At 39.0% G+C, this 21,454-nt stretch overlaps 1 protein-coding gene across 1 annotated transcript in view; it reads right to left on the reverse strand.

Moving 5' to 3' along the window:
• Positions 1-21,454, reverse strand: part of celsr3 (cadherin, EGF LAG seven-pass G-type receptor 3) — a 37,423-nt gene that overhangs the window by 6,498 nt on the left and 9,471 nt on the right. Inside the window, 24 exon segments of the mRNA XM_057356290.1 lie at positions 1,401-1,607; positions 1,729-1,855; positions 2,541-2,708; positions 2,802-2,982; positions 3,060-3,209; positions 3,786-3,969; positions 4,107-4,316; positions 4,805-4,899; positions 4,982-5,083; positions 5,528-5,711; positions 7,434-7,554; positions 8,060-8,201; positions 9,302-9,470; positions 9,835-9,945; positions 10,224-10,409; positions 10,515-10,684; positions 11,153-11,278; positions 11,574-11,737; positions 11,833-11,990; positions 12,547-12,635; positions 12,764-12,879; positions 13,969-14,191; positions 18,026-18,314; positions 18,646-18,983. Coding sequence (XP_057212273.1) covers positions 1,401-1,607; positions 1,729-1,855; positions 2,541-2,708; positions 2,802-2,982; positions 3,060-3,209; positions 3,786-3,969; positions 4,107-4,316; positions 4,805-4,899; positions 4,982-5,083; positions 5,528-5,711; positions 7,434-7,554; positions 8,060-8,201; positions 9,302-9,470; positions 9,835-9,945; positions 10,224-10,409; positions 10,515-10,684; positions 11,153-11,278; positions 11,574-11,737; positions 11,833-11,990; positions 12,547-12,635; positions 12,764-12,879; positions 13,969-14,191; positions 18,026-18,314; positions 18,646-18,983 — 4,010 coding nt within the window.

The following is a 21,454-nucleotide window of genomic DNA, read 5'->3' on the forward strand; positions in this document are numbered from 1 at the left end:
GCTCATTCAGGTGCTGAGAGTTCAAATTCAGCTCGCATGTTCCAATCCCATTCCCTATCTCTTCTTCTTGTGATTTCTTTGCGATTTTAAAAAGTATACATAAAAATAGCAAAAGGCCAAAAAAATTGATTCTAAAAACTAAATCAATAGACCAAAGCAAAAGTAAATTATGAATGAACCCACACATGCACATCCCAGCACAGCAGTTGAAATTAATGAACTCGGCAGTAACAGGCTTTTAGTGTGAGTGGTTTGCACTCAGGAGAATATTGTCTGTTATAGATGATGTTAACCTGCTTTGGAAAGAGAGACGTGTGTGTGAATCTGTCTGAGGAGGCAGAGAGAGAGAGAGTTTTTAAATAAAGCCTAAGTCTCAGCTCCCAGTGAGGTTTAAGTGGCTTTACTACCACATTGTGCTAATGGCTGTAATGTCAGGTTCTGAATGACACAAGTCATATCTAAGCTGCCTGGTACTTAATCCCGACAATAACCAAGCTTCCTAGAGAGTTATTCATAATCTTCAGTGCCCGCTGTTACACTTGACTTGAGTATACAGTGGGATAAAAAAGGTGTGTGAATGTATTATTTAAACCATCTTTTCCCTAAGAAACAGACCACTGTAAGACCTTGAAGATTTTAAAATGAATAGTTGGATTTTTTAATAAGAAATGTGGCAGATTCTGTACCGTCTCTAAGATACAAATAAAATGTAAATGCATTTGTGACATTAACCATGTTAATTTATGGTACAAATAGTCAGATTTTCTTGTTTGCTCTGAAGCACACATTGTGCTCTTCAAAATGTATACTGTAAGTCAACAAGAAACAGAAGTTGCAATCGTGTTTTTCCGTATTGTGACATACTGTATACCCAAGTGAAATAGTTTCTGAAATGAACAGGATTTGATTTCGTCCTTCATTGATTGAATTGATAAATGGGTAGTTGACAAGTAAACCGTACCATGTGTCCTATGGTGTGAAAGCAAAAATTTAGAAAAAAATCTGTTAATAATATATTTTTTATATTATTTATATTTATAATATAAAATAGCATAAGAGAGATTTATCTTCATTGTTAGTTTTTTCCTAATTTTTGCAACGTCACACATGTGCAGTTTATTTGTCACTTACCCATATATTCAACATTTCAATCAATTTCTATGCTGATTTTTTTTATTTTTATTAATATTATCAATGACTTTTATTGCTAATTAATAATACAAATCAGAAAGATTTTCATTTTTGGACTTCATTATAATAATCTCCTTTGTGCTGAATGTAGATTGTATGATGTACTGTGCATGTGTTACAGTGTTGTTTCTTCACACCCGCCCACAGTTTCTTTGTCTCCTTCACAAGCCCACACGCACGCACACACACACACGTTTTTTTTTTCTGACCTGTTGTTCCGTCTGGTTGATGCCCAGCAGGTATGTGAGGTGTGACAGTAGAGTAGCAGCGGCCATGTTGGAGTGAATACTGCGTGTGTTCGATTTCAATCCTCTCAGACATGACAAAACCACCACCGTTAGCAACAACGCCGCCATGGAAACTGAGAGTGAGGAGTACGTTACTATGGCGAGTGTCTCCAGGTCACCCTCCAACTGCTGCTCGGCAAACAGAGAGAAAACGCTTGGTGAATAATAACATTAAATGACTAATTAATTGTGAACAATACATGTCTTTTTGTGTGTTATCTGCATGTGGTATGTGATGTGTGTATGTTACCTCTCTTTGTGAACTATCCATAAGCACTCCAAAGGTTCCCAGTCTGTGACACTGGCAACGGACATGTGATGTGTTTCTATAGACCACGCTGCAGTCTCTCACAGTCCAGCAGCCTCCCACTGATACACTATACACACAAAAACACATTCAGAAAACTATTTTGTCATTCTCATTCCAAACCTGTATGACTGCAAAACACAAAAGAAGATATTGTCAAGAATGTTCGTAACCAAACATCAGAGGCACTATTGACTTCTCAGAGGTTTTGTGTCCATACAATAGAATGGGTGACACTATATTATATAAATATATATTATATAAATATATCATATTTTCTGAACATAAAATTTAAAAATATCTTTATTTAATTTATTAAAATATTTTTATCTTGAATCTGGGTAGTTGTTTTTTGCAAAAATACTATATTTCAAACAAAATATAGCTGAGAAAATTGTGTTTTTGTCAAAGACTTTGTCATTCAGATCAGATTCAGAACAATGATCAAAACATGGTATATTTGCTGCTTTTGGATCTGTAGATGCTGTACTTTTTCAGAACATGTGTAACAGCACTCCCTATTATATAACAGTGAAAACCTGGACTGCAGGAAAGCATTTTCTTATGAATGATGCAAAATCACATTAATGGCCAAAAGAGTTAAAATGACTATTACTATAAATGACTATAAATGGTCTATAAACGTAGGTCCAACAATATGTACATTTAATACAAATTTTAAAATGCACATGTGTGTACGTCGAAGGACATTAAACACTGAGAACCTCCAGTTCAATGGGAACCCCTGAACTTACGGGCTGCTGTGATTCCACTGTACACACAGCGGTTTACTGCGATTGCTAGTTTCCAGAAGACGAAACTCCAGCAGTATTGGTGTGTCCAGAAAGCCCTCCACAAACGTCTGATTGTTATATACAGACACACTCACTACCGGGGAGTTCAACACGGGGTGTCTAGGTAACCTGCAGGAAAGAGACATACGTGCACAAATTCAGACATCACATGTGATCTGTGGAGTATATTTATCTGAGATGTACACAAAGACGCTCTCACACCTGACGCCACGGCGGTCTGTGTGATATTTTGGGGGGAGTGCAGCTCCCAGGCTTCGATAGATAAGCATGATGACGATGGTGACAGGGGCCTCTTGTAATGCCATTGAACGTCGTGCTGCTGTCGCTTCGACCGTCTGATTGGCCAACAGGTTTACAGGGCTGGCTGGAGACGGAGCTGAAACTACAGGTTAGAGCCTTACGCTTTAGTTAAGTCACAGACAAACCAAAAAGGAATGTTTAGGGGTGTGTGTAACTTACAAAGGTTGCGTTGTGGCACTAATGCAGTAGGGGGCAGCACAACATGCGTGTGAGCATCCCAAAGCGCTTGACCTCGAAACAGAGTGCTGTGATAACGTGGAAACCGTCGCCGCACATGAGTATGGTTGTCAACGCGATCCAGAGTCATGACTGCAACACAAACACACACACGGTGTAAACTTCCTGCTTTTTATAGCACAGATTTAGTGCTTATGAAACAGCAGGTGGTGGTCTCAGGTGCATCTACACATTTATCTTTTTCAGCTTTATTGCACACTCAGGTGTTTCAGACTTCGCTGTAACTGGGAAAAAGGAGGAATAGGTGGTCTTTAACGGGACAATGTTGCCATGACAACGATCTGGGAGCTGATTTTGACACTTCTGTTTTTCACATTTGATCAATACAGATTTACAGTGTGCATCCAGAATATTAAACTTGAACAGATCAATTGCTTTCAAAGAGCAAGAAATCAGATTTCTTTAATGTCGTGGTGTACCCTCAAAAACATGACTGGTTAGAAGACAAGCTGAAGACAACAATTTCATATTTTCTGGAAAAACAAGATACTCGATTGAATACTTTACCCTTTAGTGTTGCTTCAGAAAAATGACATTGTTTACATTCTATTTGTTTTAATTTTGTGCTGTTGAATAATTGTCTCATCCAAAACTGTGGAAACTGCAATAAGAAACCGCATAGTGTGTTTTTTGTGTATAGATGCTGACCGATATTTGGAGCAACGAGTGCCACGGGATTGAGGTAGGTATGTTTCATGTTCTGGGCAAGCGTACGGGCGTACTGCTCCAACAGATCAGCCAATCCCGACGCTCCGCTCTGACCGGAACTTTGAGCCCTCCACAACGTGGCGCAGCCAGGACCCAACAAAACACTAGAACCCTGTAACACATTCTGAGAGAGAGAGGTAAAGAATGGCATCAGAGAGAGAGAGAAAAGTATAAGAAGTTAATAAAGAATTCTCATTAAGATCAATTCAATTTGAATCACAAATATCCTGCTATTCATCAGCTCCCTGAGGCAATACACACCTCGTTGAAATGTGCATCCTGAGTGGCTGTCAAACCGAAGCCTGACTGGAGGCTCTCAAAGGTCAGGAGGCGGGACAACAGGCGCTCGGCGATCTGAAGGTCGTTGCCATAGAGACGGGTTGTTACCTCTGTGACATCCCGAAGCTGATGGGCCAGTTTTTTCTCGATGATGGTGCTGAGCTCTGTCTCGTTTCTCTCCAGTGCCTCCAGCTACGCAAGGGTTATGTAATGGAGACAAGCATGTCTTCTACTGTATACATGACTTGGCAAAGTTGTGGGCATTTGATTATTGTTTAAACAAGTACAGTTTTGCTCATAAGATGCCACACCCCTGGATGTTAATCATCAAAAAATGTAATAAGGGGGAAGCGAATGTTTTTTATTCAGTAATGCCCTTTTCAAGCTGTTTGACATAACAGATGTGTACACATAAGTACAAGTTCACAAGACAAGTTACAAGGGCATCTAAACGTTTAAACAGGATAATTTGTGCTTTTGCCTTGAAGAATACATACATATACAATACGTGGCATGCATCCTCCTCAGGGGAGTAACAGATTGTAAAAGCTATTTCGTTTTTTAAGATAAACATCATACAGATTTCATGGCTAATGACTGAAAGTTGGTTTTAGTTCTAGGGGAGCTGAATTTATTGGCACAGGGTGTGAACAAATCTGCAAGTGTATGTAGTTTCTTACAGCAGTGTTCAGCTCCACAAACGGAGGAGAGGTGCAGTTGTACAGATCAGGATCCAGCCAGCCTCTATCTCCATCACAGTGACGAATTGCAGTTCCTTCAGGATGAATTGAAGAATCAGGTGGATGGATTTAAAAAAAGGGTGATGCAAATGGAGAGAAATGAGGATGCACACTCACCCACTGATCCTTTAGGACACGGAACAGCTGTAGGCAGATTGAACTTCGTTCTGGGCCACCAGATTCCTGATGTTATGGTCTTAGGACAACCATCATAGATCACTGAAAAAAGAGAGGTGCGAGTATGAGAAACAGGATCGTATGATCAACTGTTGATGGATGGGTGGATGGATGGACACAGAATTCTTAGTTTTGTTTTCAGTTTTATTGTAGTTTTAGTAATATTTTGAATTAGCTCTTATTTTTATTTTTTTATTGTAATTTTATTTTTTTAAATTTTTGTTGTGCTTTTGACATTTATTATGTTGTTTTATAAGATTCATTTATTTTAGTTTTTCTTTTTTTTCCAGTTAATAATTTTAGTGTCTCGACGTAAGCGTATTTCAGTTGCTGAAGCAACATTTCTAATTTTCCTTTTTTAAAATAATTTTATTTTACTTTACTTTATTTTATTGAAAATAATATTTAGGCCAATATTTTATTTAATTTCAAGAAAAGTGTTTTAATAGTTGTAGTAAACTATAACAACTTTGGATGGACGCTCACCTTCACAGCCTGTTTGTGTGACTTCAGCAAACGGGTTGTCACACATGTTGCACTGTTGGCCAATCACGCCGGGTCTGCACTGGCACTGGCCGCTCTCAGGGTCACATGACCTTGAGAATGAACCCACTGGGTAGCAGTCACATGGCAGACAGATGTCGCTGCCCCGCCGTCGGTAATGAAACTCCTGATACATACACACAAAAAACAGACATTAAACATTCACATAATATATTTGAAACATAATAACTAATCTTAGCTGCTACCGTTTCTACAATAATACATGAAGGAATTAATTTAACTTAACTGGATATTTCAGGATAAAGCCTGATAGGTTCATATGTTTGTGTTTTCCATTGGGAGCAGTGCAATATAGTGGAAATAATGAACAGGCCTGATGTAGTAAAGCGTGGGGTGAGTAATGCTTTATTTTACAACAGCACCCCAGAGTGAGCGGCATCATCTTAATTACACTTAAACATGCACCCACACATAAACAAACCAATTACTGCCTCCCAGACCAGCTATACTTCCAAGCACAACCTAAGTGAACACATGGGAATTTAAGGCAGGGGTCAGGTCTGTGGTCTGGCATTTCATGCATGTGCTGGAACATATTCACGGATGCAAATTGTGTGTTTTAAATTTTAAATTCACCCAGCCTTTCTTGAGGTGGTCTGAATGCTTAGCGACTGTTTTCACTCTCCAGAAACTCTGAGATTGACAGGAACAGCAAGTTTTCTAAGGACACATTTTGAAGAGCCTCAGGCACAATGTGTTTGAGCGGCACCTGGTTGTTGGTGCTGATTTTGCATTTGTGTTCTGACTGCTGATCCAGTTAGTAAAACACTTGCAATACCAGTGCATTTTCAGTCTCATGTCAAGATGTGTGTAGACAGGTTTGAATACATATCAGAAATTCAGATTACAGGTTAAGGTACAAAAAATTGGGATTAAACGTCTTTGGGTTGAAGGGATGACTGTATTATTGTATGATTTGACTGTTAAACATTGCTGATCTGAACCCAAGTATACATCAGAAAAGTTTTAGGATTTAATCTTATCAATGATTTGATAAATACAGTATATTGTTGTGTTTAGGCTGCAGTGAGAATGTGGTAAAATATGGTAGCCATTGCTAACTGCACATTGTCGCTGGTGTGAAGTGAGCAGATTTGCAATTTCAAATCATTCTCTGTGGAAGATGAACATCAAATTTGTGTGGGGGACTATGGGATTGACAGCTGAATAAAAGAGGAGAGCCCAAAAAATAGGTCCTTAACTTTATGCAAATAACACTATGTGGCAGCCAATCTGCTGTGAGATGAAGGCAGTGATGTATGCATCATGCGTTTCAACATCAGGCAACAGTTCTGGAGTTTCTCGTACATTCAATGTTAATGTCACATTCATATCTATTACTATAATAACCGTAGATTTTAAATCCAGCTTGCAGGCTTTATTGTGGCTGGTTAACACACACACGATAATTTTTATAAAACGGTCAGTTCTGGTCCTTGATTCTGATTGGCTGAGCGGAGTTCTAAGCCGTTATAAAATACCCCAATAACCCACTGCTTCTTGGGGCTTATTGCTTTAACACACTCCAGTCATTCAAAACACATTCATCCTATATCCTTTATATTTATAGCGGTTTTATTGGTCATTTTATTAAAAGCACAACCATACTTTTGTACATTTTACTGATAGACTCAAAGCGACACCCTCTGAAATGTTAAGCATTACTGAGCAGAGGCAGATTACGAAGTCTGCTAAAATGCTGCTCCCAGAGTCATTTTATCTGCTTACACATACTGTAACAGAGACAGATTTCTCAGTTATTAATTTGTTATTAATTTGCCTGATATTTCAAGTAAATCACTTACAACATACAGGTGTGTGTGTGTACCTTGCAGTGACAATGTCCAGTAGTCTTATTGCAGTCTGTGTCAAAGCCTTTACTGGCATCACAGTGGCAGGGTCCACATGTTGGGGTCCCCCACCAACCATGAGGGCACTGCTGTTCAACCCTAGAAACACAAACACAGAGTTTATCTCTCTATCTAGGACATATCAGACAGATATATATATATATATAGAGAGAGAGAGAGAGAGAGAGAGAGAGAGAGGTTGAGCCGATAAAAAGGGCCAGATGATATTACTGTTGTGAAGGATTTGGCCGAGCGTGTATGTGTTTGAGGTAGGGGTTGAATTAAGGTCACATCGGCAAACTCAATTCTACTTTAAACCATCGAAAGGCCATACCTTAACCATAGCAACACACGGCTAAACAGAACAAATGCATTACTAACATGAACACAAGTCCTGCCATATACGTACTGTATGTCCAAGTTTAACACTGTGACCAAAAAGCCTCTACACAAACTCAATCATAAATCTGAATGTATCAACAACGTCCTGATATATTTGTTCATCAACTTATTAAAGCTTCAACTATAAATCACAATTACAGTTCTAACTACAAGCTACAGGACACATGTAGGCAGACTGGTTTTGTATGTGTGTAGCGTGTACCTGTGTTGGCAGTACTGTCCGTAGTGACTGTCCTCACAGTCACAGATGTATCCGTGAGATGAGCTGGGCTTCCTGTGACACTTCGCTTGATTTTCACATGGGTTCAGTTTACATGCATCCACACAGCTCTTACCATAGAATCCTATTACACAACAACATAGAAACCATTACAGCAAAGCACAGAGGCCTGTATGCATTTCAAAGACACGGAATCTTTAATCTGTTTGTCCAAAAAAAGGAAGACCCAGTGAATGTTTTAGCTGCAATGGAGTCTCAAGTATAATGAATTAAAAATGTGACAATGTATTTTGTAACGGACATTCTTTTGATTTAATAATTTCCAAAAGTGAAGTGTAAAATTAATCCATAACAGAAGATGCAGTAATTGCATGTGTGCTTCATACACCTCACATACACATTTATATTCAAAGTAATACATTTCTCTCTCCACTCTAACTCACAATACAAGAGCATAGCCTTGATCTCTCCATCGCTAGATTCATAGAAAAGCCTCCATCTGCACGACAACTGATCAAAAGATACAGTAAACCCATTTATCTCTCTCTCTCTCTCTCTCTCTCTCTCTCTCTCTCTCTCTCAGCAGAAAGATGTTGAAACTACACAAGCAGCATGTGCCTATTATGATGAATGAAGGGCTCACAAATCAAAAATGAAATGCAACAATAAAAGTAGCCTACATTGACACAGATACAGTAGAAACAGAATTACAGCTTAACCGAATTAGTTAAATTCTCAGAGAAACAACTACAGTCACCTAGAACTCATACACACATTCAACCAGCACTCTGCAATATGGAGAGCTTTATTAACGATAAATTATGTATGGGAATTTAACAAACACCAGACCAAGACAGGGACAGAAAGAGATATTTCTGTTCTAAAATCCAGACACTTGCGTGCAGGCATTTGTGTGAGTGGTCGTACAGTGTGTGGGTTTATTCTAACAGGAGGAGGTCTAAGAAATTAATTCAGAGTTTATTAGGGGAGTCTTTGATATCTCTTACAGCACAGAGCTATTAATAACAGTGAGGCTGATGCAACTCTAGCAGCATAATAATGAAGTCAACGTGTCTGTGAGTATCTTCATTTAGAAGTGAGAATAGCTGATACAAGATGATAGGAGATCTTAGCACAGAAGCAGCATCCTAGCACATAGAATTTTGTCCATCCAGGTGTTTCCAAAAAACCACCATCAACTTAAACTGAGCACACAAATCCTACCTGGTCCACAAACACAGGTGTGCCGGTCCCATTCGTCAGTGCAATGGCTGTGGGCGGGGCAAGGGGAGGAGTTACATGAGTTGTCAACATTACAGCCAATCTCCACCTTGATGGTTTTGGAAGGGCGGGGCAATGCAGGGGAATCGGGACGGACACCCAGACGCACTCCCTAAAGTACACAGATATATAGATGCATCTCATTATGAACATATACACATAAACACACTATTTAGACACCCATACTCCAGATCAGATATAATTAGTTAATTTTAACTAAAAATTCTAACATTTATTGCAATAATACTATTAATTCCAACAAAATAATAACTGAAATCATTTATAGCTATCCCCATGTGTGGTACGAAAATGCTTTTCTAACTGTACAAGAAAGTTTACTATCTCTGTTCTCTAAGTTCTCATTAATTATTCAGTAAACTAATGACTCCATTAGGAATAGATAGCTACCAATAATTCATAAACTTCCGAACAGTGATTAAAGCAAGTTGCTTAAGTAAATGTGAAATACTTGGCACCTGAATACAGCCACGTATCCCATTCTGCACCTCTCCTGAGCCAAACACTCCGCCTACGTGCAGGTGCTTTACCTTCACACCATTAATCTCATTCCCAACAATTACTGTCCCCTGTGAGAAAGAGAGAGAAACGTGAAGAGAGAGAGAGAGAAAGAGAGAGAGAGAATTTCAGTGACTGTGGGTATGTCAGTGTTTGTGTGATCCACCTTGATAATCTTTATGTATGGCTTTGTTTGTTTGCAAACAGTGAAAATATCATTATCCAAGTGATCTGTGTATGATTTGTAGTTTAATCCGCAAAAGATTAAATGAAATTTCAGATTACAATCAGGATTATATCAATGGGTGAAAGGACGGAATGGGGGTTAGTGAACCCCTTCTGTGTGTACCTGATACAGTCCAAAGTCCAGTCTGACAGTAGCAACGTATCGAGTCTCTCGCCCGCTCCTGACGTCACGGAGCTCCAGCTGTAGGTCGTGCCAGCGACCGTCACACACCTGAACCTGATCCAGCCTCAACCTTACTGGCCGAGTCGGCCCTCGAGCCACAGAAAACACCAGTTGACCGGACACCACCTACAATCAAACACAAACGCAATACAGGCCACTTAAAGAAAGTGTCTTTATGTGTTTATTTTACTACTACTGAGAGATCTTCAGACAAACTGCCTGTGTGTATACCTGAAAGATTAAGTTAGTGTTTTGTCCAGCTTGAGCCTGCAGAAGAACTCCTTCTTTCGACCTGGTGCGGAACACAAGCCCCATGTACCACGGTGTGTTGATGGTGACATCGTTCTTTAGGTCCCACCACAGTGCGCTGTAACCAAGGAAACGGTGGGGGTGGGACATCACTGTGGAAGAACCATTGCAGCAATATTATCATCAACATTTATATGGTTGCCAGGATGGTGTAGCAGAGCAAGATAGAAATGGTGGTATGTACAGTACAGTACTTATTCAGGTACCAAAATCTGTCAATGGCGGCTAAAATGAGAAAATCCTAAAATCTCTCCTTAATATTTTGGCATGAATATTCCTACCACCCATAAAACTGTATTTTGCTCAATTTTAATTAACAATAAATTCCTATGACAAGGAAATGTGACCATTTTCTATAAACAGCCCCAATTATCATGTCATTTCCCTCAATGGCAAGATCAGCCACTCATTGTCTGGTGGAAAAACTGCATCTGCCATAAAAACATGAAGACACATTGTGTTTTTCTTCCTCATATTTTGGTTTCAGAGATTTCCATTGAAGGCACAAGTGAAATTCATTCAAATTCATTCAACACTGTGTACATCTGTGACGGTCTCACCTAGACTGCAGTCCTTCCCTCCAAACCCAACGGGGCAGTCACAGGAGAAGGTCTCCCAACTCACCCGACACGTGCCTCCATTTTGGCACGGGTTCGATTTACAGAAAGGCAGTTTGGCACTGCAGCCTAATGAGGATACGAAGCTTTAGATCTACAATGCTGCCTTCAGCCACAGAAACACAATCCTTATAACCACAGCCAATGACAGGCAAAGAATATTGTATCATTACAGCTACAAACACTAACTGTGAACATAACTGCAACGTAAACATAAATCTTACTAAGGGTTTTTGATTTATGCTTAGAAATTGTGATCTTCATGATGCTTTAATCTATGCTTACAAAAAATATATTTACCAGCTGGGTCACTAGATATTTTAACTAAAAAAAAACTTTTACCACATTGTCAACACACACAGACCTGGTAAAGTGCCATTATTAGCAATGAATCCTGCCATGTCCACGGGTCTGTTATCAATGTGTAGGTCCTTCATGCAGCCAATAAATTCTCTTGTACTAAATGGAAAATTCTCTGGCAGGTTCGGAACTCCACCCAAAAACAGCGGACCTGTCAGATCCAAAGACCTGTATAGGCAAAAATACAGAAGAAGAGAATCAGATAGATACTAAACAACAAAACTAACGCCATTGCAGATGACATAAATATCATGCACACTCACTTCTTGCTGCTGGTTTGCCTCCCTTGAGCGGCGCAGCTGTAGTTCCCCAGCTGACTCGCAAATCTCAGAGAAACGGCTGTATCGCAGTCGTCCACACTCATGACTGCTACCTTCTCATCAGATGGACCCTGAACCTCGCCACTCACACTACGCTTGGGCTGCATACACAAACACAAGAAGTTTGATAAGTATTTACACTGACACCCGTGCAAGCATGTACTTGAGGTATGTGGACACCCCTTTGAGATAGCAGGTTTGGTTAGACTTATACAACAACATTTTATATGAATAGGTTTGGATAGGGCCCATTTCTGTTTCATTACGACAATGTCCTCGTGCACAAAAGGAGGTCAATAAAAAATGTATTCATAAAAATATAGTGTCTGATGTAAATATCTAGCTCTATAGTGCCTGGATAAGAACAAATCTTGCAGCCTTTCCGGAAAGTAGATGCTGCAAGAAAGAAACAACCACCTTTTAAAGCCTATGGTTTTAAAATGAAATGCTGATCAAGCATATACTGTATGGGTTGAGTGTTCACTTTCTTCTGGCCACATAGTGCTTTATTAAGTTCCAGTAAGGAGAGTAATGGCTAATGGTCAATGCAAAAAATAAAACACAATTCAAATAAACAGGTTTCCATGAGATCCAGGGTAGAGAAAAAAGAAAATAATCCTGCATCATTCCAATAACGTCTTCTGTAAATGTTCTCACCTTATTGTAGTAATGGATGTGAACGGAGTGCCAGTTGCCATCGCTCACTCCACCGGGCAGGTATGGACTCACCTGAGTAGATGACTCACCTGTGGCAAAGGTCACACAGGGGTCAGAACTAAATATTATAGAGACAGCATCACAAAATTCATATAACACAAAAAAGAGTCATGTTAAATTGTTAATTTGTCAAACAAACGCACAAATTCGTTTTTACCTGTGGAGTATTTAAGAACCACTTGACCATCTAGTATCTCAAGTGCAAGGAAGTCATGTTTCTCATTAAACCGACCATTGTAGAACAGCAGACCATTAGTTTCCAATGTGGCAAACCTACAAAACATTTAAACACATTTAAAGTTCATCAAAGGTCCAGAATGCCTCATTACTGCTCCATTTGGAGTTTAATGATGTCTGTAAATGGTTTTTAAGTACACTCAGCACAAAGTGATGACTAAAGTAATCTGGAATCAAGACCCACTTTGTTTCAGGACAGGAAGCATGGCAAGTTTCTGTGCCAAGGGTTCAGTAAACAACATTTTAACTTAGACTTTTTTTCTTTTTTTATCATTCACATCTGTTTTCCACTAAATTATGGGATTCGAGCATATTGCTGAAACAATCTGTTATGATGTGTGTTATATTCACATACAGTGGGGTATCACTGATAATATTAAAAAACTTTAAGCATTAAACTTAGTACGCCCCACTTTTGTATTAGTTGGCATGTTTGTGAAAACCTCTATATGAGATTCATTTATCAATCTGAATTTATAGATGACATGCTTCTAGATGTCCTTTGAGTTTAGAACTACTCACTTGAAACAGCTTTTACTTTGACAGACAAAGCCAGAGCCATTAAAAAGCTGTCTCTGTTTTACGCTCTTCTGAGCAAAGACTTTTAGTTTTTAGTTTTATATAGGACACAGCCAATCTGTAAATTGCAAACTGTTCACAAAGGCTATGTTCAAAATAGACAGCTAGGCTTTAAAAGAGAGAGAAAGAGCGATAGAGAGAGAGAGGAGGTTTTATTATTTGGGCATCTAGGGAGATATGAGGTTGCGACCTTTTCTGGATGTGTCAATATTTGACCATGTTAATAAATAAAATATCTCTGTTTCAGTCACTCTGGAGATTACAAAATACAGTACATCCATTATATTACCTCTGCTCCTTAGCAACCAACCCCTGACCAATCACAATACAGGACGAGAACAAGCTCTCACAAGAGGAGATAAAGAGAAGAGGATGAAAGAGCTAAGGAGCTTTTCTGATGAACAGAACATGAATTAAAGAGCAGGAGCAGGTATTAAACGTGTCACAGAGGGCAAAAGAAGATTTATAATAGTTCAATATTTCCTAATATTTAAAGGTGAAGCGTGTCATTTTGTGAACAGGTGTGTCTGTGTGCATTTGACTCACGAGAGAGAAACAGAGAGGTGGAATCGCTGGCGAAGGCCTCTGAACATGATGAATGATTTTGGCGGGAAGGATCTAGTGGTCACGGAGCAGTAGGGATTCTCATAACCTCCTGCAGGACAATCGCACCTGAACCCACCTCCGGAGAGCTCCCGGCACGTACCGCCATTGTGACAGACGCCTTCCCCGCACCGTCCAGCACGTCGGTCGAACTCACAATGCTCGCCTGGCACAGATAGAGAAAGCACAGTAAAATACACATAAACTCACACATACTGAACCCTGTTAGGATTTAATTCACAATCAAGGATGAATTCAAATCAGATTCAGAGTACAGACAGTATGAACAGATGCGAAGGTTGCGGATTCTTTTAGTTCAATCTGTTACTTGGAAAATGTAGACTTGAATGCTCAAGAAGATGCTCTTGAAATATTGCCATTCTGATACTGTTTTTTGCATTGCGAGTATCAATTCTCACATTATCTATTACTTCTATTATTGTGTTGAAGTGTTTTTGTGAAACACGTTTTATTATCCATTTAGTGTGAAAATCGTTGTGCATCATTGACTTTGAGGTGGAATAATAAAAGCTCTGTTCCAGTTTCTATTTCTGCTGTTTTTTTTAATCACAGACTGAAGTGCTACAACACTACAGTCACAAACACAGTTCCCTCAGAAACATTTGGAGTTATTTCACACTATATTATAATGAAGCAATGTGTGACAGCTGTTGTAATGGATCTGTGTAATATTTGCAATGAGGTCAATTTAAACTTAAATCTTTAAATAAAGATTAAAAGAGACCATGTTTAACAAGTAAAACAAAAGTCTGGTAGTTTGCAATTCAGGTCTATTTAAAGGGATAGTTCAACCAAAAATGAAAATTCTATTTATTCACCCTCATGTCATTCAAAAACTGTATGACTTTCTTTCTTCTGCAGAACACAAAAGATATTTTGAACAACGTTGGTAAACAACAACATTGGCCCCCATTAACTTACATTGTATGGACACAAAACAACAAAGACATTTCTTAAAATATCATATTTTGTGTTCCACAGAAAAAAAGAGTCATATACAGGTTTTTGAGGGTGAATAAATGATGACAGGGTGTTTATTTTTGGAGGAACTATCCCTTTAATGTTAATAATTCATTGTGAGCTTTGAATGTACTTACAGATTTTATTGACAAACATATAAAAAGCATTGGTATTGATATAGGCAATAATGGATGTGATAGAACTTGGTTGATGGAAAAGGAAAAAAAATCTCAAACCAAATTAAATCTAACTCTAACTCAAAATTCTTAAAACATACCATGATTTTCTACAGACAGACTCTAGCTAACATATTATTCACACCAGAGATCTGTAAAACACAAGTAGCGATGTCTCGGTGGACCAATACCACACACAGACACACAAACTCATACATAAAGCAGTTTTTTGTTTGGGTTTTAAAAACATCAGTGAATCCTGCCCTCAGGCTTTGTGACACTGAGCCAAGTGTGAGCCAGACTCTGGTACTGTGATGTTCCAGCATTATGTTGGTGAGCCTCTGGCAACACTTAAATAAAACACATTAATGTGGAAACCTCTGACAAAGAATCACATAGACAGCACCATCTCCCTTTAGTGGGAGTGTAAAACTGCTGCTTTAAAAAGCATTTCAAACTCTGACCGACCTAAAAAAAAATCTCCTCATATACTCATATCTCCAAAATGCCTTGAGACACAAAAAAAATATATATATATTTACACTAACCACTGGACGAAAATGCAGACCAGACACGTACACCCACACACACCAATATCCTACAAAACACATGGACTTAAAAAACCCAGCCTCATACAGGCAACTTGAAATTATTTGCATATTCAACATAAAATAGAGGTATTAGCATATTCATCATAGCTTACAAGCATATCACCTGGGGAGAAAAAGGATTTGAGGTTCTCTTGACAGCACCAGTCGAACTGAATATTCAAAAGCCTAATAAAACAAGCCGCTATGTCCAGAAAAAAATATATTTTGTAGTCTCTGAAAACAAAATTAAACTGAACATGAAAACATCATAAATCTTTAATCTGTAAACAGGTACCAAAAATGTGACCAACAGTAGCCTCAAGCAAAAGACAAGACAGATATCTCATTTTTTCCGTAATTTGAAATCCCTGTCTGAAAGAGTGAAATTTAATTCAAACTAATCTGATGTGTGCTCGTGTGGCTATGACCAATATAGTGATAAAGATATACCTGTCTTAGCCAGAGACACATTTTACTAAAGGAAAGTACACCCAAAAATATATGTCATTAATTGTTTGCATGTCATATAACTTTCTTCAACAGTACACCAAAAGATGCTTGTCCAAGCTGCTGGGACAGCCATGTTCACTTTTATTTTGAATGCATGGAAAACATTTATTTATTTATTCATTTATTTATTAGATATTATTTATTATAATGATCTTGCTTGGTCTATAAACACCATGCACTGTGCTGTGTTTTACCTTTCTGTGTTTTTCTTATTTGCTCCTGTAAAGCTGCTTTGGAACAATGCACATTGTGAAAAGCGCTATATAAATAAAATTGAATTGAAAAATTGAAAACATCAACGTGAACATCCTGCATCCACCATCTCTATTTGTGTTCAATAGAAGACAGAAAGTCATATGGAATGCGGATGAGTAACGATAACATCATTGTTATTTTTAGGTGAACTGTCCTTAGAGAGACAAAACCGTATAGACCCTCTGACATGTACAAGCATTTCTGAGACAACATTTCACATCCGCTGACTGCGCCTGTTCACATATCCTGGCACGCACGCACACACACTTACAGTTACCTGAAACACGTGTGCAAACAATATGTAAGTAAAAGATAACACAAAAAACATAAAAGGCTAACATCAAGGTTAAAAATCTCTGTACCCACATAATCTTAAAAGCTCCACAACCACAAAATGTGATTAAACACGTAGATAATCATCTAATTGTAAACAAAGAGCATTTAAACACAGTTATCTTGACATGGGCAAAAGGGGAGCTTCTAAATACACACATGCTTTTATACACACCGACAGACTTAAACAAATCTCTATTGATTCTCAGTAGACTCTAAATCACTTCATTTAAAACAGCATGAAGCAAACTTTTAAAACAGCTTTCCATTTCGGCAAATCTCTATCTATCACTAAACTCTGTCTTTTTAGTCTCCAGAAACATTTGACTTTGTCTAATGTGCTCTCTCTCCATCTTTCTCCAGCTGTTCATATTTTCTGAGTAGCTGAACTTCCTGACTTCCTATAAAGAGCACATCACTCATTTTATCTTCTCTCTCTTCTTCTCTCTCTCTATCTATCCATCCCCTTCAGAATATAATGTATTCGCTTCCCCTTCATTCATGTTTAATTCATCAAAGCCATTCTTCTCCTCTTGGGCTAAACCACCTTCTCTAACCAGCCAACCTCTCTGCCCAGCCCCCACACTTTCACAAACATGGTATGACCCTCAGGCGATCCTGCATCTGCCCCTGCTTTCATCTTTCCGGTATATCTCTCGCTCTCTCTCTAACACCGCGGCTTTTGTTTTACTAAGAGTTGCTCATTTAATTTCAGACAAGCTTAAATTGGGTTAACCGTACTCGGCACACAAACACAAATTGAAAGAACTACTGTAATTGGCAAGCGGTTGTAAGTTATCACCAGTCACCTCCATCCAGTGGAAACATCAGATGGCACGCCCACGAAAAGCTCACAGCCCGTTCACTGGCCATCTGATGCATACTGCACATAAACGCATCAAGAAACTGGCACGCTCCAATCTGGCTGGCTGTTACACAATTTATTCTACATTTCTGTGATTTCAGGACTAGCAGAATTTGCTATTTGCTATTTGTGGTTTCATAGATTTCAGAATTGAAAATCTAAAAGTCCCATGAAATAGAAATGAGAAGCAGTTGTTCTTTTCACGTGTCGATCGGACAAACATTCTTGTTTCTTACCGAGGATAAACAGCCAAAAAAATGTGTATTTCGTGAGACTACACACACGCTCACCTGTGTAATCCTCTTGGCAGATGCACGTATAGCCTCCCTCCCTGCGAGCGCAGACTCCTCCATTCATGCAGGGATTCGAGTAACACAGGTTAATCTCAATTTCACAGTAATCTCCAGTAAATCCAGCTGGACAGCGGCAGCGCAGGCCTGTGATTGGATGGATGGGCCGGAAGAGTGTGGATGGGGATGTGATAAAGGGGGCGGAGCTGTTGAAGCGGAGAACGCTAATGCACTTCATGTAGTTTTGACACGGCTCGCGGAGGCACACGTTATCGTCGAATGGGAGAACCTGCCAAAATACAAAGTGTCACAGTGAGGGTGTGTGTGTGTTTATATGACAATTTCATTTATTTTACGAAAAGCTTTAGCACCATTCCTTTCCATATGCTTCTTGAGTTCACATTTCTTAACTTATGCAATGACATACATAAAGTATGCCTTAAGCATCCAAATATTTTTTATGATAAGCGTAAACATTTGTAGTTTTCCTGTAGTTCAGTGGTAAGAGCATGGCGCTAACAACGCCAAGGTCGTGGGTTCGATCCCAGGGGCTTGCACATACTTAGAAACAAAATGTATAGGATAATGTAATGTAAAAGCGTCTTGTAAATGCATTTTACCTCCATATGTGCAAGGGCATTGAGTCTGGGTCTGTTGAGATACAGCTGTTCCTCCAAAGCCTCAGATGGGAAGAACTGACCTCCTGGCAGCGCTGCAGAGAAGCTCACGTTGAGCACCCGCCCTGCTTCCGCATCCGGCTGCACGTTAAACACAAACACATCATCGGGAGATACTGACAGCACCACTGACACTCCTTCCAGAAAGTGAGTGAGCAGCGGGGACAGGAAGTGCTCCTGGGACATGTTTTGCAATCGCACAGTAACGCTGCTGCTGAGCATCTCCTCCGTGATGATGAGAACCCGCAAGACGCACTGAGCGCTGATGCTGTGAATGCCATCTGAGAAACACAGAGAAAGGGAGAAGTTAGGCCAAAAAAACTATTTCATTACGTTTTTTAAGACAATCGGTTTTAGTTATAACTCAGCCATGAGCCCATGATTTGTCACTTGCTGCTAGTATAATGTAATCGTAACCTTTAGGATGACATACAGCTCAATAAATCAAATCAACATGACTTTATCTAATCTGAGACTCTTATGTTGTAGCTGTTCTCAGAAGTCCATCTCAACAAGTGCTATCCATGATATCATCCACAGCTCGCTGACTGTGAAATTAGCAGTGAATCATGCGTGTACATTCAATGCACACATTCACACATGCACATTCACAGAACCTCACACTACACAGCAAGTTGAGAATTCTACTTCTACTGTCCCTCCTGAATTATTAACATGAAATAAAAAGAAAAAAAGGTTAAAGAGTTATAGGACATAGTGTACACTTTAAAAATGCTGGGTTGTTTCAATCCATAGTTGGGTCAAATATGGACAATTTTTTGGTTTATTTAAAACAACAGTTTGAATTGTCTATATTTTCCCCAACCATGGTTTGAAACAACCCAACATTTTATAAAATAACTGTGAACTTCACAACAAAATGGGCTAGTAACATTTTTTTTTGTATTGTGACATTTATTAATTTTATGATTTAAATCATCATAAATTAAAAGTGGGATATTAAATACTACCACGCTGTATACATTCCATAGTACTTTTTATTTACGGTATTGCATTTCAGCATTACAATAACAGATATTGATGGGGAAATGTGCTTAACTGTCACGAAACAAAGAAAATGTATATTACATTTACATGTTTACATTTTATTAAAAAAAAATTGTGTTTGTGAAACATGAACTGCATGTTTTACACGTGTTGTGAGATTCGCCATTCACATTTATTCTGGCTTTTTAAAAAAACCTACTGGTTTACATTTACAATTTGGGTTAAAAGTTTGAAAATGCACACGATATACTATTATCATTGAAGAATGTGGCAGTGGCGTTAGTGTTTCAAGTTTGATGTTTTAGTATGAATAACAAAAACAATGCCAAACCCATTCAGAATCATTGTTCTTTACATTTACACTACTGTCTGTTTCACTGTTGTTTTTCAATTTTCCTAAATAATGTTTTTTTAAAATACATTACAAATGCCCTGCCCATAAATTGCATAGTGCACTCTCTTTATAGTGAATCTAAATTGAGTGAAATAAAATTACACAGAGAGAAGGAAATGATTCAGCAGAAAGAGAGAGAGCGAGAGAGATGGGTTTGGGGTGTGGGGCGAGATGGCTGGTTGCTGGTAAGGAGAGATGGGAAGGAAAGCATTTAGGATAAAATGGAAGAGGGGGTGCAGTGAAAGAGAGATGTTAGATCATAATGTCAACCCCTTAAAAGTGCTACCCTTAGTGCTGATAAGCTTTTTCCCATTTCATTCCTCATTCACCCCCCCCCCTAAATATTACATGTTTGTTTTCATTGCGATCTCAAAGTGATGCTTTGAAATGTATAACTAAAGCTGTCCTATAATCAGAGCTGTTGCTTGAATTTGCGCAACACTTGATAAAATTATAAGGATTGGGGGACCCTTCCTGAAATAAAATTATGAGGTTGGGTCCTCCCTGGGACTAAATTACAAGGCCCTCCCCCCATACGCTCGCCAGCACAGAAGCACTTAAGTATTGTGTTTGGCAGTCACAAAGTGTGAGCGCCTACAAGAGGATGACAACTACGATGTGAATTTTTTGATGTCACTGGATGTCTCAGTGTCTAAAGAGATTATATCCTCCTTTGATGAAATCCCACCCAATGTGAGAGAGAGGAAGAGAGAAATGGGGAAAGCGAGAGAGGTTAGAGAAGAAAGGGTCGAGGCAGGGAAGCAGAAACATGGAGTGTTTACCTAGACGACAGAAAGATGAAGGCAATATCTGAGAAACAAGAGACCCGGGAGAGTGTATGTCTGCGTGTGAGACGGAGATGAAGAAAAGCATGATGGAGAGGAGGAGTGGGAGGTACAGGGGGAGTGGGGGAGGGGTGTGAGGTGGCAGCTGGTTTGATTACGGGATTATAAGTGACTCCCTCCCTACTGACCTCCCTAAAACACTCTCCCTGCCCCTCTCTCTCTCTCTAACATAACACACAGCCATAAAAATCCCCGTGGAAATGCTTTGCAAGCGTAAAAGCATTTGTTGACATATTTCCAAAAGAAACTGCAAGTTGGGCGGGATATCTTAAAATGGCTCATGCCTTTATTCTTAAATAGCCAAAGGATACGTCCTTTAAATTGAAAGTCATCTTTTAGAAGTACACAAGTATACATATAACTCTATAAGTACATTCACTAAAAGCACTGTCCAAACAACAAATAATATAGAAATATGACATGAATAATAACAATTGCTATATTCTATAAACAGCAAAAGCTTGTGGGTGGTGCACACAGTTTGGTTACTCAGCACAACAACAAA

This window comes from Triplophysa rosa, linkage group LG17 (genome assembly GCF_024868665.1).
Source record: "Triplophysa rosa linkage group LG17, Trosa_1v2, whole genome shotgun sequence".
Taxonomy (NCBI): domain Eukaryota; kingdom Metazoa; phylum Chordata; class Actinopteri; order Cypriniformes; family Nemacheilidae; genus Triplophysa; species Triplophysa rosa.